Raw genomic sequence first — 13,653 nt, 5'->3', positions numbered from 1 at the left:
CACCACATCTGTGAGTGTGAGCATGGGGACCGCTGTGTCCACACCATCTTCATCTTTCCAGAGAAGCCCATCTGCGGCTCCCTAAGTGGATGTCACCAGCCTGCACCACGGTGGGCTTTGCAACCACTCTGTGAAAGGCTGGGTTTTCTGACCAGTGCTGGCCAGTGGAGTGTTGGTGGATGTGGTTAGAGGCAACAGTCTGCATGTGTTTTCTGGTCTGGCTTTCATGTCTATATGAACACAAATGGAATAACCTTCAATCTGACTTGGGCCTGACCAGAAGCCTCCCAGGAGCCTCTCAGAGGAGCCTAACCTAGACTTACAGCCCCAGGTGCATCAAGATAAATCCTCATTGTTGTAAGCTGTGGATTTAGGTTTTTTGTTACACAGCATCATCCGGGAAGTTAGCAACCACTGTTACCCCCCTCAGGCTTCCTTCCATACAGCAGACAACAGCAGAATTCAGACCTTTAGTGACAGCAGCTGACGCAGTAAGTCTCAAATTCTTTATTGGCATAAATAGCTCAGACATTGGATTCTCACTAAACATTGCACTAGACACAAGAAACAACAGGCTCACTGGCTCATAGGCTCACAGACTGTCCAACAGCCCAGGTTAGAAATACTTTTTTGAGAAGTGTAGAAAACTTTATAAATGATCTGTACAAATATACACAGTGGACCATCCACCCACCCATCTGCCCATCCATCCATGTATCCACCCATCCATCCAGCTACCTACCCACCTGCCTATCCACCCACCCACTCACCCACCTCTCATCCAACCACCAATCAACCCATTCATCCATCCTCTCCATCCATCCATCCATCCATCCATCCATCCATCCATCCACTCAGCCATCCATCTACCCATCTACCCATCTTCCTACCCACTCATCCACCCACTCACCCATCCACACATCCATCAATTTTACCATCCACCCATCCATCTACCCCTCCACTGACCTGTCCATCCATCCATCCATCCATCCATCCATCCATCCATCCATCCATCCTTCTATTCATTTACTCTTCTGTTCATCCACCTACTTGCATGCCCATCCACTCACATATCCACATATCCACCAATACATCAATCTACCCACCCATTCATCTGTCCATCCATCTATCTATCCATCCATCCACTCACCCATCCACTCATTGATCCATCTACCCATTCACCCATTCTGCTTGTTTTCTTGGATGGCAACTAAATCAAATATTCTTTCCCAGCAACATGTTGGCAACAAGTGAAAGAGACAGAGAGTAAGACAGAGAGGGGAAGAAAGAGACAGTGGTCCAGAAGGAAATGGGAAACCAAGGTCATACATCAGCTCACCCTGCAACAGTCAGTACAGACAGACATGGAGAAAACAGTGTGGGCCTGAGGTCCGCGGAGGGCTGTACAAGAATTAGTCTTTATATATATACACATATATAATATATATAGCATTTATAGGTATATATACTTTGTGTTTAGAAAAAGGCAACAGAATAATTTACAAAGAAAGCCTTTTTTACAATGAGGGATTTTCCTCAAGTTGGTGACTTGGAGAGCTGTCCACCTGTTGGGACATATGACAGAGGAGTCTATAGAGCAGACCGCCAAGAAAAGATCAAAAGATGGAGGAACAACAGGTCTGGAGTGGGAACCTGGGCTGTAGAGTCTGGCCTGCTATGGCAAGGCTGCTTGCCTGTGGAGCCAGACTTGTGTGCCCCCGATGATGGCCTTGGCTTTGATCTTGGGGCTGTGGAACAGGAGGAAAAGCTTCCTGCTTCTACCAAGGTCAGGGGATGGTCTTTCTGGAGACCTCTCAGTTCCCCCTGTACCTGGAAGTTGTTCCAAGCTATTCCTTAGGAGACCCAGATGTCCCTGTTCACAGTCCCCAGGACATCAGCATCTAAATGGGTAGGAGACACCCACTGCCTCTTTATTTCACCTGCCTGTGCCCAGCGATATCCTGAGAGGTACACTTTGGGGTGAGGCATTCAGTCGGGTGCCAAGATGTCAGAGACTGGGATGCTATGGAGCCACTATTAATGGCAGCCACCCACATGGGGACCAGCAACAGATCAAGCGCTAAGGGTTTCACAAAGCTAAGAAAGTCCAAAGTATGCTCCAGCAGAGCCAAGGACGCTGAGAACTTGTTGGTGAAGCCACAGTTAGCCAGAGGAAGTAGAGAACTGTGAGTTGAATCAAGTTGAAGCAGATCTGAGTGCCCCATTCATTTACAGGTCCCACCCCAGGGAGTTCTATAGTTGGTCAAGGCGCTGTTTACCATGCCTCAAGCCCACACAGATACTTAGAGGAACGGAAGAAACCCCACCCTACCAACAAAGCTAATGCAGTCTCTCCTACACTTTAGGCCCCATTACACATTCAGTCTGGGACTCTCTTTGACCCCTGGGTTATTGTCAGCTTCTTCAATAACAAATCAGGGCTTTGCCCAACACATTCATTATTTCTCTAGAGAATTATGTAGGGTGTGGGTATCTTTCCGCCAACATGTCTCCATGTTCCTGCGTGTCTCTGATGTCAGTACTCCAGTGGCCCATGCTTAGAGTGAAGCGCAATGCCGAGAGAGAGAGAGAGAGAGAGAGAGAGAGAGAGAGAGAGAGAGAGAGAGAGAGAGAGAAACTATGGCAAGACTATCTGGTGGGGCTTTCCAGTGTGTCCATATGGGTCTGGGGGTCAGGAGGCTGACACATCAGAGCTCTGTATGAGAGGTGGTGGGACAGCATGGGTAAGAAACAGGAGCAGACAAGAGCAGGCTTTCAGGAGGAGGGCTGGTGCCTGGCCTGTGTACAGTAGAGACATCCACAGATTGTCAATGTCCCACCCTGGGCAGGGTGAGGATGCGGCTTGTTGACCCTCATGGAGCAGAGTCCCAGTGACCCAGCTTCCTTCCCACGAGGCACTCAGCCATGTGTGTCAAATTCCAAAGTGCTCACCAAACTCCAGTCTCTTGCAATGTCTACCATCCCCTCCTCCAGTTCTGAGCCACTGGGTACCCTGGATCTGATTAAAGGCATGGTACAGAGAACTTTCCATCAGCCACACCCAGATCAGGGACAGGGCAGTCACATTCTATCATGCTGTTTAGTGGCTGTTTCTCCACCAGGGACAGGAGGATCAAGGGTTTGAGGCTAGCCTGGGCTATAACAGGAACCCAAGAATTGACTGAGTCCAAGGTCAACAGCACCGAGATTGATAGACTTCTAATTCGGCCAGTCTGCCCTTCCTGCCTCCTCCTCTTCCTTCAGACCTCAGCTTCATGGACTACTGCCCACACTTGTGTGCATTTATGGCCCCTGCAGGTTCCCGCAGCCTTCTGTACATCACAGACATCTATTTTCATGATTGGATGTTTCTTGGGCATTGCCTGTCACTGGATAGAGTTACCTCTTACATCCCGAACCTAGCATTTCTCACATCCTGGTACCTGCGGTGGGTTATCGAGAGAAGTCAAGGCATTTTAAGATGTGAAGAAATAGCCAAGCTGGGATTTTTTTCCCTTCAAATTAGTAGAAAAGGAAAACTAAGCTTTGGTTTGAATCACCAGACTTTCAAATCTAAGGATCTACAATGCAAATATCACAGAGTCACAAACAATGGCTACCAGCTGCATGGAACGGGACATCACTCTCCAGATTCCATTTAAGCTAAGTACACAATGGCTAGTTTTCATTCTTCCTCAGCACGTGGGCAAGAGATGGGATCAGGCAGGAGGTGAAGAGTGGCCCATGCAAGGTCCTATTGGTCACCAAATTGGTTATCAGCAGCATTTGAAGAGTTCAGGCGTAGAGTGAGTTTCGGGTCCATGAGAACCTCAGAGGCCACTGGGTGAAAACTCGATGTTGGGCCTTGCATACAGGCAAGAGATGAAAAAGCATTTAGGGTCAGATTCCTTTTTCCCAACACCTTATGCCACATATCCTGACTTCCCTGGCTGAACTTCAGAACTCCTTCCTGCTTCTGGGCCTGCTACCGTGTGTGCAGCCATATTTCCAGGTGTCCATCTTTGTGGCCATACAGTCCAGCTGTTTCGTGGCAGGGAAGCTGTCCCAGAGAATAAATGATTCTCTCTAAGCAGCAAGCAGTTTACTAAATGGTACCAGCTACAGGGTTACCTGGAAAGAATCCTTTCCTAGCTTGCCAAATTCCCTAATTAGAAAGTAACTCCTATACAGTTCCAAGCAGACTATCCACTAAGGAGAGCCCCCAAGTGGCTGGGTTTCTGAAAAACTCTGAGGCGTGAGTTCTAAAGCCACTATTGGTTATTAGAAGGGGCTTTCTGGGGGACCTATCTTCCCTTCTCAGCACATTTGGGGCTTACCTGGCTAATGTTCTATGGCTGCAGTTGGAAGGTGTGCTGAGATTGATTAGCAATGTCTGCCAAGGGTAGAGGAAGGGGCGGCAATGGTAGGAACATTACACATTCACCCTCCTTGGTCTAGATATTCATCCTTCTAGACCTTTTATACACAGATCTTTCTAAATCCTCATCCCAGTGACCTTATTGTTACTTCTGCATTGCCCGCTCTGACTATGCATGTGCTGAAAGCCTATGACTATCGGGACTCAAGGATGGGGCATGTCTGTCATAAGTAGGATTGAGAAGTAGCCCATGGATTCTGGGAAATCTCTCTCTGGAGGACCCAGGGTTTGCCACAAAGGAGCCAAGATGACACTGCTTACAGAGGACAGTCACTGAGAGAACGCTAGGGTTTGAGTTGTGTCCCAGGGCCTCAGAACAGGCCCCGGTTGGAAACAGGGTCATGAAGGTGTGTTACTTCCGATGAGATCACACTTGAGTAAAGGGATGTGATGGGCAATCTTGATTGTGTCACCTTGACAGAATTAAGAAATGCTTTTCAAGGGATCGGCAAAGCACCTCTGGGTGTCTATGATGTAGTTTCTGGAGACAGTTTGATACCGATGACCTAACCTACAATGAGACCCTGGATGGAGTCACAATGTGATGCCCCAAGGCAGGAGGTAGGTCCTAGCTGGACGAAGTAGGCCAGTGGGGACATGGCCACGAGACATCTCACCCTAACTCCTCTCTGTGCTGCTTGTTCTCTCTCTCTGCTTCCTATTTACCACAAAGAACATGCTCTCCCTCCTCGCCTTCACACCACCATCACATTCTGCCTCAAGACAGGTCTGGGAACACAGAGCCAGACAATGATGAACTGGGTCCTCTGAAACTGTGAGCCAAAAAAATATATATATAACTCCTCCCTTGCATTGGTTCTCTCAGGCATTTGGTTAGAGTCACAAGAATAATAACCCATACACTGTGTCCTGATTCAACAGGACTGGGTCCACATAAAAAGAGCCACACGAAGACAAAGATGGAAGGAGCCCCGTGTGGCTGGTGGAGACAAAGACAGAGATTGGAGAGATGCTCCCACAAGCCAAGCAATGTTGGCGTTTATCACATACCCTTACATGTCAAGAAGCAACAGGGAAACACTGAGAAATTCCAGAGGGGGTGGGTCATGTGGACATTCTGTTTTGGACTCTGGATCTGCCAGATGGTGAAAAACCTCTTGGTGTGTGGTAGTTTCTCACAGAAGCCGACCTAGGGGCAAAAGGAGGCTTGGCTTTACCAGGATCACTCTTACAACAAGACCAGTCCCCAGGAGGGTGGATGGATGTAATGAAGATCGGCAGGACATGAGGACAGGGAGGGCCTGTTTGGGGACTCCAGCTTGGGGCCAGTGTGGAAATGAAAAACCAGAGATGGGAAGCCGTCAGATAATGGAAATCCACAGCCTCAGCCACCTCTAGGGTCTTGGTACAGGACTGAAGGATGACTTCCCACAATGCTCACACTGAGTCTTTCCCCAACATCTCCCGTTGAAGTCCTTAAGGCCACTCCCACAGAAAGAATCTTTGAAGAGGTCAGAGGGGTGGGGCTCTAATTAAGAAGAAATGCAGTGTTCTTAGTATTCATAGAAGAAAAAGACACCAGAGACAAGAGATTGGAGAAAGGCACCGTGGAGGAGATGATCCCAGATCTGGGAGAAATGAGTATCTGTTGTTGAAGCCAACCTGTGTCTGTGCCGGCATCACTGACTGACCCAGGCAACCTTGAAGTCTAGCTAGCCATGCATCCTGCACCTTTGACACTGAGACATGGCATGGTCATCTACAAAGTTCATACCCTTAGGGAAAAAAAAGAAATGGAAAAGAAAATATATATATATATATATTAAAAAAACCCTTAATATTTTAAGTTAGTTTACAGTTTTTGTAGTGGGTCACATTCACAGCTGTTTGGGGGTGCAGGCAGTCTGTGGGCTATGGGCTGGACACATCTGAGAGCTCACAATAGCCTCAAGGACTTGACTCACAGTGCTAGCAGGTACAACACCTGGCCAGGGCCCAGGAGCTGTCTCTCCCTTCTCAGCGTTTGGAATTCTGTAGGCTGCTTCCCACAGGCACCCATCCCTTCTACTCTGGTGGGTTTATTCCTCAGTAAGACAGTCTACTACATCAGAGGCCAGCCCAGTTGACCACAGACCAAGTCACAATATATTTTGACTCTATGGGTCTTGGGGTCTCTCTTGCAAATAATTTTGTCAATGCTGGGAACAACATGGAACTGATGGGAAATTTGAATTGCATTGAATCTGCCTGGGTCATATTTTTCTTCTTTTGATTTTGTTTTTCATCCTCAGTTACAAAGAATGTGAAAACCACTATGCAGCCTGGAGCTCGAGGACCCCAGGTTAAAAGTGGGTGGCACTCGTTTGATCTGTACACCTTAGGTCGCCATGTCCAACTGGGGACAAGGGATATGGAGGTTGAGGGGAGTCTGGCTTTGTGTGTGTTTGGGGGAGACATGCAGTGTCTGTACATGGGGTTGGAGGTGCCAAGACTCCTAAATTTACAAAAATTATTTTTCAAGACAAGGTCTCATGGTGCCCAGGCTGGTCTCAAACTCACTATATGGTCAAGGATGACTCTGAACTTCTGATCCTCCTGCCTCTGCCTCTTGTGTATGGGAACCTAGTCAAGCACCATCATATCTGGTTTATGTGGTACTTGGGATGGAACTCAGGGCTTTGGGGGGTGTTAGGCAAGCGCTCTACCCACCTCCTGCGCTAGGTATCCCGTATACAGCCACCAACCGGGCAACACCCATCTAGGGCTCCTATTGGCCCAAAGTTCAAGTTGCTACAGAGAACAAGAGGACCGAGCACATGACACACAGGCCCTTCCCCCTCTGACCAGTAAGAGAAAACACGCATTCAAACCATCCAAGGGACCACTTGGAGTTTCTAGGTTAGCTCTGGGGATGGGGACACAGGAGATGTCCCCACACAAAGCTAGAAAGGACTTGTTCCCTCCAAAGCCTGTGTCTCGAAGGTTTTGCAACATGAGGAAGAGACAGAAGCCGTTTGGTGCTAGTGGAGTGGGTGGCTGGTGTGATGGAACAAGGGGCATTGTCCAGAGTGAGGTGCTGAGGAGGCCAGCAGTTGGGGTGGCGGGGGTGGGGGATGTATCTAACGACCTGACCTTTTCTTTCTTTTGGCTCTGTGCAGGGTAGAGGAACCCATCATCCTCAGATGCTTCCTCAGGGAAGACTGGCTTGCTGCCTGGATCCAAGTGTTTGCGCATTACGGGGCTGCTAGCCAGCCAGGGCCTGTTAGCTGGAGGAAGCGAGGGAAGCCAGGGAGGGATGGAGCCTGGAGCCCAAGCACAGGTCCAGCCCAGGGTGGGGAGGTCAGGAAAGAGCAAGAGAGAAGAGGTGACATCTGACCCAAGAGACCCAGGTCCCGTAAGTGGAAGAGTGGCAGAGGAACCAGGAAGGCTGGGACTCTCCCTGTATCATTCAAGTCCTTAATCACAAACAGGTCTTCAGAAATCCTATGGAGCCCAGGCTGTCCTCAAACTTGTTATCCTCCTGCCTCAGCCTCCAGAGTTCCAGGATTACAGGTGGGTTGCCACCACACTCTTTTTTTTTTTTTTCTTCAAGTCTGTGGATCCTTCACAGAGTCATAGATCCTAGATTCAGAGCAGGTCAGACCCCTAGGAGGTGGGTGATCGGTCCCTCCTTGTAAAGAAACCCCTTCCTCTGGCTCCCTTGAAGCACCCAGAACTGTGGAGAAATCTCCCTCTCCAGCCCCCAGTGGGTCATTCATCTGAAAACAGGGGAAGCAGATGAATGGGTTCCAGTTCCTGGTGACATGTCAGGTTCCCAGTAGCTCAGCCCTCTCTGGCCCTCTCTCCTCTTACTTCCTCTCTTGATACAAAGACACATGATAAAGACTGGGGTCCATGGACCAAAGAGGTCCTGATGGGATTAAAGAGAAAGGAGGAACTAAACTCTAGGTCCTTAGTAGGTTGCTGGGGGGCGGGGGGCAGATCTCAGCCCAGCGCTGGCCACAGGGATGAATTCAGAAGGCAGCCTTGTTAGATGAGGACGCAACTACTGATAAGAATGGTCCTTAGTGGTACTGGAGTCCTGGCACGTGAGCACACGTATGTAAAATGTCTCCAAGATGCATGAATGCTGAGCCACGGAGACACAAGTGTTACCAGGAGAGAGAGATGTTCACATGGGAACAACTTTGTGTGGGGGCCCCAGGTCCCCCACACAGGTAGAGGGAGCTTTGCAAAGGGGTTTGAGAAGGGCCGTGCAAAGACTTGAGGGTGTCGTAGGATAAGTCTCTCTGAAAGTGTGACCACTGTCAATCAACCTTCTTGCTTTGCAAGCAGGTTTGGCCCCAGGACGTGCATCCTAGGACCACCAAAGAAGGGGACAATTCCGTATGATTGGGTTGGATGTCTCTGTCCTGCCACCTCTGCTAGTTCTCTGCTTGGGGACAGTTTTTCTTCATGTGTCAAGTGTGACTGCTGGGCACAGGGCTTTGGGGACATGGACCAGTGACCTCAGGGCACTCCCTTCTATTTACTGTATACCATCCGTTCTCAGCATCCCTCAGGCAGGATCCTGTGGCAGGCGAGAGGGTGGGGTAGCCCAACACAGACCAGAAAAGCTTCCCTCTCGGGTGGGGAGAAAAGAAAGGCATGGGAGATGTGGTGTGAGGGGCACAGGGTCCTGAGTGGGGAATCCACTCAGAGGACTCAGCACTGGGCCAGAGTAGAGACCACGGAACCTCTACAGATGCGTTCCCTCCTTGCACCCCCTGACAAGGAACGCAGTGGGTGAGAGACAGGGAGACCCTTGTAAATATTACTTGCATACCCATGTAACCTGTCATGCATACCCAGGACCTGTATCCGTCACCGTGGGAGAACCAACTCCAGCAGTGTCAGCGCCAAAGAGAGAACGTACCAGAACTCTCTTGCCGCAGGCCCAGTTCTCAGGACTCAGACTTTGGCGGTGGTGTGTGTGTGTGTGTGTGTGTGTGTGTGTGTGTGTGTGTGTGTGTACACCATGAATGATGGTGAGCTACAAAGGACCTCCAGATGCCATATCAGCTGAGATGCTATGGTGTCCTCCAATTTGCCCAGGGGAAGGTGGCCTGTGAGGTGAGTCAGAACACCATTCTTACAAAACAGGATGAAGGGGGAAACCAAAGGACTTCTCCCCAGAGAGGCCCCATAGTAAAACGACACACGGGACTGCCTAGTGTCCTTCGGAGCTGACACACGGGACTGCCTAGTGTCCTTCGGAGCTGTGCGCCCAGGGGCTAGCAGTCACTTCCAGCTTGGGATGGGGCCTCTACAAACAGATGTTGCAACCTTAGCCTTAACCCTTTCCACTCTGACCTTGGCCTGGGAACCTTGACTCAACGGAGCAGGCATGTCGTTCCTGGTTCCATCCCTGTCCCAAGTTCTGGGATAGCACAGCTGGGACACTCCACAGGTGGGCAGGCTTGTCCGGGTGGTAAGAGAGCTGGAGGTCCCGTCCACACGTAGACGACACATGCACACTCGCCGGTCCTGTGAGGGAGTCTGCCCACAGGGCCGTCGGTCTGGGTCTCCACAGCCTGGCCATGTTGTGTTGCGTCTGCTGCTCTTCAGACCGTGCACGGGACCCTCACTCGTCCAGCTTGATCCTAGCTCAGGGGGGGGTCCCTGATCCTGCCTGAGTAAAGGGGTACAAGTCCAAGATGCGGTCAGCCTCCACGGCGTCCGGGTCATCGCACAGGTCTCCCAGGCTGGGCTGTGTTGGGACTCCCCTGGTGGTAAGCCTGGGCCTCCTGAGCTGGCAGAGGGCAGAGCAGGGAGGAAGAGGTGGTTTGGGGGCGAGTCAGCTGATGCTGGCCCATGTCCACGGTCACAGCCTGGAAGGGGGAGAGAAGGCAGGGTGGATAAGAGGGATATGGGTCCCATTGTGCCATCTTTTATGTGCCAACACCTTGTCAGAGCGTGGCTCCGGTGGGCTCCCGTCCTTTCCAAGCAGAAGGGACGTCTACTAACCAAGATCCAACTGTGCACCAGACTCTGGACTGATGGTGTCCTGTTCCTGATTCCATTTAAGCCTGGGAAGGGGTTTAGCTGTGGGCATTTTGTATCCTTTTTCCAAATAAAAACTGAGGATCAGGGAGTTTTTATGTGGTTCGCTTAAGCCTCAGGGTCAAGATTTGAACACAGAACTCTCCCTCATGACAGCAGGTAATCCAGTGTGTAGGTTTGGAAAAGCCTGACACATGGCTGAAGACAGAGACCTCTGGTGTGAGACCAGACCTGTGTAGTGGACTTGAGTGACATCGGCAGACCCTCATGATCACACATGTCCCCTTTTAGCATGGGCTCTGATTCCCCACAGGAGTCTAACACACACAAGATGAAAAAACGATAAAAATTGAATGGAAAATTCCATAGGGTTTCTAGCATCATGGGACCAAGGACCACAACTTATCCTGTTTCTTCAGTCTCTTCAATCCATCCAGAGAACCTAGAAAACCTAGAAAAAGACTTTCTGCCTCCTCCTCCCCTCATCAGTGAGTACAAGCCCTGCTCAGGGGCCACTGGGTGCTGGTCCAAAGGACCTTTGAGTTTTATAGCATCAGACACCCTAAGCCACTCTTAGAAGGCGGAGTGGCGTCTGGTTTGAGCTGCCTCCTGCATGTTTCTTCCATGACTGGGCTCTAAGTGCCACCAGGCTGCTAGTCCAAGGCTCTTGTTTCATCCTGGCACACAGTGATGGCCAGGGCAGAGTGAACATTGGTTATCTGAGAGGCACTGTGCCCAGAAACACATGACCTTGCTGGTCCCTCACAGTATCCCTGCCGTGGCTTTCACCGCCCTCAATGTTCAGAGCGTGGAATTCTACTTCAGAGAAGCCAGTGGACTCGCCCAAGTCACATAGCTATTAATGGCAGAGAGGAAATTTCAACCTGTGTCCCTGCCCAGGAAAAGGGGGAGCCCCTGGGATGAGAAGCAACGAGAAGGTCAAGGGCAGGGCTGTCTCCACATGCCCAGCTCCTGGGACCTTGAAGGTCTTCATGGGGTCCTACGGTGTACCGGCATCTACACATCTGTGTGCAGACATGCCTGGTGAGCAGATAGGGCAGACACGTGGGTGTGCACATGTCCTCACGTGCCAAGTAGTATCTCTATGTAACTGCTCTGTTTGTACCTGAATTTGCCTGCATGAGCAGGCTTTAGGGTGTACTTCCATGGAACGTCCCTATGTATGGAGGTGTGTATACAACTGAGTGCATCTCTCTCTCTCTCTCTCTCTCTCTCTCTCTCTCTCTCTCTCTCTCTCTTCCTTTTTCTCTCGTGTGTGTGTGTGTGTAGGTTTGTGTGGAGTACTGTTTCTGTGTTTGTGTGTGTGTGTGTATACCTGAGTTTGTGGGAGTTTACCGGGGAGTACCTAGGATGGCAACAGGAAATGGGGCCCCCTTAGCAGCCTCTCTCTCACCTTCAAGAGAGATCCATCATGAAGGCAGGCCTGGGGACGGGACCCCGGGGTGAGGTACATGTTCCTGGTCTCGGGAAAAGCAAGGGATCTACAGCTAGGACAATGGCAAGGACGGGCATGGATCCTCCTAAGAAGGGAGCAGAGGCAGAGGATGACGAGAAGCTGGGGGCCCTTCCTGTCTCTAGACTTCTGCAGTGGAGGATGCTGGGAGCTGAGATCTGCCATGAAGGGGGCAGGCGCCGGCCCAGGTGGGAGGAACCCTGCCAGTCAGGCTTCATAGAGGAGACCCCAGTCACGTAACAGCTGCTTAGACTGAGGCAACATCTGTCATCAGGAAGAAACAAGCCAGAGGTCACTGTGCCAGCCACAGGTAGACTCTGGCTCCCCTGAACAGACCCTGGTAGAGAAGTGTGGTAGCTGGGTGCTGGGTATGTAGAGGAGTGGGACCAGCTGAGGGAAGGGTTGGAGGAGGAGAACAAAAAGGAGACAGAGGTCAAAGGGTAAAAGGTCAAAGGGCAAGACAGCGGGGGGAGCTGCTGAGGGGAACACGTACTCTGCAGACTTCCAGAAATGTCCGGGGTGTGACAGACGGCGGTTTCGCTTTGGCAGTTTCTCTAGCATGTCCATGAGCTTGGTGAAGGTGGGCCGCTCTTCCTGCTCAAAGGCCCAGCAGAAGAGCAGAATGTCCTAGAAGAAACCGGTGAGCCATGACTGGACCTAAGTGGTGACTTTACTGAGCCCTCAACTAGGTGTTAGCACCTGGGCATTGCTCTGGGGCTAGCCATTCGTCCACCCATTGGCCCACTTCACATCTCTCCCTCATCCACCCTTCTATCCACTTGCTCAGCATCCATCCATCCACTCAGGAGCCACTATCAATCTACCCCCTGAAAAACATAGCCATCCCACCCACCCATTCACCCATCTATCCATCAGCTCATCCATCCATCCATTCATCCATCCATCCATCTATCCATCCATCCACCCACCCACCCACCCACCTACCCATCCATCCATCCATTTACCCATCCATCCATCCATCCATCCATCCATCCATCCATCCATCCATCTATCTACCCACCCATCCACCCACCCACCCACCCACCCATCCATCTATCCATCCACCCACCCACCCACCCATCCATCTATCCATCCACCCACCCACCCATCCATCCATCCATCCATCCACCCACACATCCATCCACCACCCACCTACCCATCCACCTACCCATCCACCCACCCATCCATCCATCCACCCATCATGCATCCATTCATCCATCCATCCATCCACCCACCTACCCATCCATCCATCCATCAATCCACCCACCCACCCATCCATCCATCCATCCACCCACCCATTCACTAATCACTTACCCATTCATATACACAGCCATCCTACGCATCCATCCATCAATCTGCCTACCATCTACATATCCATCCATATCAACTCATTCATTCGTCCTTCATCTAGCATCCATCATTTTACATTCACCCATCACCCATGAACACCACTATCCATTTGCCAAAATCCATCCATCCATCCATGCATCCACATGAACCCACTCATCCTCATTCACCATCCATACTTCCATCAGTTCATCCACACATAAATTATCCACTCTCTCATCTATCTATCCACTCACCATCATCTATCACTCACCATCCACATAATATTCCATCCAATTATCCATCTATCTACTCTCCACAAAGCATGAATCCTCATAACCATTCTGCTATATCAATTCACTTATTTAGCTTCATCTGTTATCCATCTATCCACCCATTCATCTTATCCCCC

General features: G+C 50.5%; 1 protein-coding gene across 2 annotated transcripts in view; it reads right to left on the bottom strand.

Annotated features, from left to right (window-relative positions):
• Positions 1–491: 491 nt before the first annotated feature.
• Ksr2 (kinase suppressor of ras 2) overlaps positions 492–13,653 on the bottom strand; it is a 379,014-nt gene continuing 365,852 nt past the window's right edge. For both annotated transcript variants that reach the window (XM_052755170.1, XM_052755169.1), the window contains exons 19-20: positions 12,409–12,542; positions 492–10,269 (exon numbers count right to left, since the gene is read on the bottom strand). In XM_052755170.1, the coding sequence (XP_052611130.1) occupies positions 10,263–10,269; positions 12,409–12,542 (141 nt within the window). In that variant the 3' untranslated portion in view covers positions 492–10,262. The remainder of the gene's footprint in view (positions 10,270–12,408; positions 12,543–13,653) is intronic.

The sequence above is a fragment of the Peromyscus californicus genome, unplaced genomic scaffold (genome assembly GCF_007827085.1).
Source record: "Peromyscus californicus insignis strain IS unplaced genomic scaffold, ASM782708v3 Scaffold_2__1_contigs__length_46816999, whole genome shotgun sequence".
Lineage (NCBI taxonomy): Eukaryota > Metazoa > Chordata > Mammalia > Rodentia > Cricetidae > Peromyscus > Peromyscus californicus.
The sequence above is the reverse complement of the archived record's forward strand: the minus strand, read 5'-3'. Positions and strand labels throughout refer to the sequence as shown.